The 5,603-nt window shown below is 42.8% G+C and overlaps 1 protein-coding gene across 1 annotated transcript in view; it reads left to right on the top strand.

The window, feature by feature from the left end:
* Positions 1–1,782: 1,782 nt before the first annotated feature.
* LOC140350826 (opioid growth factor receptor-like protein 1) overlaps positions 1,783–5,603 on the top strand; it is a 21,430-nt gene continuing 17,609 nt past the window's right edge. The window contains exon 1 of the mRNA XM_072436343.1: positions 1,783–2,097. Within this exon, the coding sequence (XP_072292444.1) occupies positions 1,927–2,097 (171 nt within the window). The 5' untranslated portion in view covers positions 1,783–1,926. The remainder of the gene's footprint in view (positions 2,098–5,603) is intronic.

The following is a 5,603-nucleotide window of genomic DNA, read 5'->3' as shown; positions in this document are numbered from 1 at the left end:
TATGAGCCCCCGGAACCTGACGGCGCATCGGGAGCCCCCCCACTCCCACTGCCAGAATGGGGCAGGGCGCCCTCCCGCAGCGCATCCTCTATCTCCGTCCACTCAGGGCCCCCAGCTCCAAAGTACTTCCCTGCAGCCTTAGCGATGATCTTAGTCTTTTCGGATCTCTTCTTGGTTTGCCCAGTACAGTTAATCACTTCCACTATAAAGAGGAAGAAATCTTTCCTCTTCACAACCAGTACATCCTCCGCACCCACAGGGCCTCTGCCCGTGGAAGCCACACTCACGGGCATCCCAGTGGGGACCTCCCCCTGGCTGCGGGCAACGCTGCCCCCTCCCCTGTCGCCTAGGACACCAGCAGCACTGGCAGCCCCCACTGCATCCACCGTCACCTGACTACCAGACACCTTCTTGACCGCATCCGCGTAGGATATGCCTTGAGAGGCTCTAACTTTTTGCACCTCCGCAGCCCTCTTGCTGAACACGCATCCCCCGTAGGCAGAGCTATGCTCTCCCCCACAGTTACAGCACTTGAGTTTTGCTCCGTCGTCACACTTCCCATACTCGTGGTCTCCTGCACATTTACCACACTTCTGCTTCCCTCTACAGACCGCTGCAATATGCCCAAAGCGCTGGCACTTGAAGCAACGCAGGGGCGGCAGAACATATGGGCGTACGCCATAGCGCATGTACCCAACGCACACCACACGAGGCAGGATCCCACCTTCAAATCTAATCATTATCGACAGGCTGTCACACCTTACCCCATCCCGGGTCATCTTCAACCGCCTAGCATCCACCACCTTAGCTCCAGTCAAATTCTCCTTTATGTCATCCACAGATGTCGTCGTAGGGACGCCTACTATAACTCCCCTGACCGTGCCTCTTACAGCATCAGACACAAGAATGTCCTTCCCCCCCAGACACTTAGCTTCAATCGCCTTCCTTTGCTGAGCCACGTCCTTGCACACAACCAGCAGCGAGCCATCCCTAAGGACACTCGCATGCTTGACCACTCCCACAGCTACAGTCAGGCTCCTTGTCAACGCCATCGGATCCCACCCCTTAAAGGACGCATTATCCTGCGCGAGCTTTATGAACACCTTACACTCTGAACTCACATCCCCGACATCTGCAACCCCCCCGCCCTGCTCCTCACTGAGAGAGCCCTCCATAGACGAGCAAGAAGACGCCCTACGCTGCACAGGATCAGTGGCTCCAGGGGAGTCCTCCCCGCTGTTCATATCGTCACCGACCAGGTCACGCTTCCTCTTCTTCTTCCCCATCATACGGACCGAGGCGTTCCTCTATGTTGTCGTAATATCCAAACTGTTGATCCCTTTAAGAGTGGATCCGTGGATCCGCCCCCTTTAAGAGTGGATCCGCCCCCTTTAAGAGTGGATCCGCCCCCTTTAAGAGTGGATCCGCCCCCTTTAAGAGTGGATCCGCCCCCTTTAAGAGTGGATCCGTGGATCCGCCCCCTTTAAGAGTGGATCCGCCCCCTTTAAGAGTGGATCCGCCCCCTTTAAGAGTGGATCCGCCCCCTGCGCGCGTCACCGCATCTTGCCGCTCCTCGCGCCGCTCCTCCTTCCTTGCCGCTCTTCCCGCCGCGCCTCCCGCCGCGCCTCCCGCCGCTCCTCCCGCCGCTCCCGCCGCGCCTGACGCCGCTCCTCCCGCCGCTCCTCCTTCCGCTCCTCCTTCCTTGCTGCTCCTCCCTCCGCTCCTCCCGCCGCTCCTCTTGCTGCTCCGCTGATGTGGAAACCCCCGCTTCTTTCCTTTAAAACGCCGTGAGCCGCGGGAGGAGGAGATGTAGCGCGGCAGAGGCGGCGGAGGCGGCGGCAGAGCGGACAAAGCGCGGTGAAGGCGGCGGACGCGGAGTGAGAGCGGTGCGTGTCGGTGCGTGGTCGGTGCGTGTCGGTGCTGTCCATGGGGAACCTGGCGGGAGGATGGAGGCTGAAGGAGCCCAGCACGGTGGAGGAGTGCGACTCCACCTGGGGCTCCGACTCCGAGCACGAGAGCGAGGAGAGCGGCGTGTGCGAGCGCGCGAGCCCCGTGGAGGAGCGCGAGCGAGCGGCGAGCGACGGCAACGAGCTGCAGGTAACGACAGCAGCATAAAGGCTCTAATATCATGTAATTACGCCTGTAATATCATCTAAGAACACCTGTAATATCATGTAATTACGCCTGTAATATCATGTAATTACACCTGTAATATCATCTAAGAACACCTGTAATATCATGTAAGAACACCCGTAATATCACGTAATTACACGTGTAAGATCATGTAATTACACCTGTTATATCATGTAAGAACATCTGTAATATCACGTAATTACACCTGTAATATCACGTAATTACACCTGTAATATCACGTAAGAACACCTGTAATATCACGTAATTACACCTGTAAGAACACCTGTAATATCATGTAATTACACCTGTAATATCATGTAATTACACCTGTAATATCATGTAATTACACCTGTAAGAACACCTGTAATATCATGTAATTACACCTGTAATATCATGTAATTACACCTGTAATATCACGTAATTACACCTGTTATATCATGTAATTACACCTGTAATATCATGTAATTACACCTGTAATATCATGTAATTACACCTGTAATATCACGTAAGAACATCTGTAATATCACGTAATTACACCTGTAATATCACGTAAGAACATCTGTAATATCATGTAAAAACACCTGTAATATCACGTAATTACACCCGTAATATCATGTAAGAACACCCGTAATATCATGTAAGAACACCCGTAATATCACGTAATTACACGTGTAAGATCATGTAATTATACGTGTAATATCATGTAATACAGCGTTTAATATCATGCGAGCGGCGAGCGACGGAAACGAGCTGCAGGTAAACGACAGCAGCATAAAGGCTCTAATATCATGTAATTACACCTGTAATATCACGTAATTACGCCTGTAATATCATGTAATTACACCTGTAATATCATGTAATTACACCTGTAATATCATGTAATTACACCTGTAATATCACGTAATTACACCTGTAATATCATCTAAGAACACCTGTAATATCACGTAATTACACCTGTAATATCACGTAATTACGCCTGTAATATCATGTAATTACACCTGTAATATCATGTAATTACACCTGTAATATCATGTAATTACACCTGTAATATCACGTAATTACACCTGTAATATCATCTAAGAACATCACGTAATTACACCCGGAATATCATGTAATTACACCCGTAATATCATGTAAGAACACATGTAAGAACACCCGTAATATCACGTAATTACACGTGTAATATCATGTAATTATACGTGTAATATCATGTAATACAGCGTTTAATATCATGTAATTACACGTGTAATATCATGTAATTACACCTGTAATATCACGTAATTACACCTGTTATATCATGTAATTACACCTGTAATATAATGTAATTACACCTCTAATATCATGTAAGAGCATCTGTAATATCACGTAATTACACCTGTAATATCACGTAATTACACCTGTAATATCACGTAATTACACCTGTAATATCATGTAATTACACCTGTAATATCATGTAATTACACCTGTAATATCACGTAAGAACACCTGTAATATCACGTAATTACACCTGTAATATCACGTAATTACACCTGTAATATCATCTAAGAACATCACGTAATTACACCCGTAATATCATGTAATTACACCCGTAATATCATGTAATTACACCCGTAATATCATGTAAGAACACCCGTAATATCATGTAAGAACACCCGTAATATCACGTGATTACACGTGTAATATCATGTAATTATACGTGTAATATCATGTAATACAGCGTTTAATGTCATGTAATTACACGTGTAATATCATGTAATTACACCTGTAATATCACGTAATTACACCTGTAATATCACGTAATTACACCTGTAATATCACGTAATTACACCTGTAATATCATGTAAGAACACCTGTAATATCACGTAATTACACCTGTAATATCATGTAAGAACACCTGTAATATTATGTAATTACACCTGTAATGTCACGTAAGAACGCCTGTAATATCACATAATTACACCTGTAATATCATGTAAGAACACCTGTAATATCACGTAATTACACCTGTAATATCACGTAATTACACCTGTAATATCACGTAATTACACATGTAATATAATGTAATTACACCTGTAATATCACGTAATTACACCTGTAATATCATGTAAGAACTCCCGTAATATCATGTAATTACACCTGTATTATCCTGTAATTACACCTGTAATATCACGTAATTACACCTGTAATATCACGTAATTACACCCGTAATATCATGTAAGAACACCCGTAATATCATGTAAGAACATGTGTAATATCATGTAATTATACGTGTAAGATCATGTAATACAGCGTTTAATATCATGTAGGAACACGTTTAATATCATGTAATTACACGTGTAATATCATGTAATTACACCTGTAATATCATGTAAGAACACCCGTAATATCATGTAAGAACATGTTTAATATCATGTAATAACACATTTAATATAATTAAGCATCACGTTTAATATCATGTAATGCAGCGTTTAATCTCATATAGTAACCATGATTAATATCATGTAATTACACGTGTAATATCATGTAAGAACACGTTTAATATCATGTAATTACACGTGTAATATCATGTAATACAGCGTTTAATATCATGTATGAAAACGTTTAATATCATGTAATTACACGTGTAATATTACATAATTACATGTGTAATATCATGTAATTATACGTGTAATATCATGTAATTACACGTGTAATATCATGTAATACAGCGTTTAATATCATGTAATTACACGTGTAATATGTAAGAACACGTTTAATATCATGTAATTACATGTGTAATATCATGTAATACAGCGTTTAATATCATGTAGGAAAACGTTTAATATCATGTAATTACACGTGTAATATTACATAATTACACGTGTAATATCATGTAATTACTTGTGTAATATCACGTAATTACATCAGGTCTAAATTATGACAAACAACAAGCAACATTTTAAATTTCCTCAGAACAAATGTCAGTTTCTTTGTTTTTTTCTTTGTCAGTTTCTTTTCTATTACAAAGATTGAAATAATATATTTTCAATAAGGCCGCCCCAAATAAATTGTCTGTTTGCTTTAACCCGAGTCAACATTTTTCATCTGGGTCGGTCGGTAGGAAAATTCTTATTTTTTTTTCACTTTGAAGGCAAAAAAAAAGATCCAAATTTTGTCATTTTTTGAGTCGGAGTGACCACCAGGGGTCAGGCTTTAACAGTCAATGACGGAAAACGTCTCTATCAACCCGATCGGAAGACTAAATCTCACGATTTTAAGATATTTCAATCGACTTTTTGAAAGTCGTTATCCTTTATTTTGGTAGCGAAGGCAAGCAGGGGGAACATGCGGGGGACACGGGCGCCGCCATGTTTGTTGTGATGACGCTACTGGGCGTGTTTCAATCCCAGAATGCATTTGCGTAAGTCAAATTTCATACCCTGACAGAGCCTGGCATTACTCTGGACATGTCAGTGGCGCCGACAGGGGTA

This window comes from Eucyclogobius newberryi, unplaced genomic scaffold (genome assembly GCF_026437365.1).
Source record: "Eucyclogobius newberryi isolate DKJ021-1_F unplaced genomic scaffold, fEucNew1.0.hap1 SCAF_8, whole genome shotgun sequence".
NCBI lineage: Eukaryota > Metazoa > Chordata > Actinopteri > Gobiiformes > Gobiidae > Eucyclogobius > Eucyclogobius newberryi.
The sequence above is the reverse complement of the archived record's forward strand: the minus strand, read 5'-3'. Positions and strand labels throughout refer to the sequence as shown.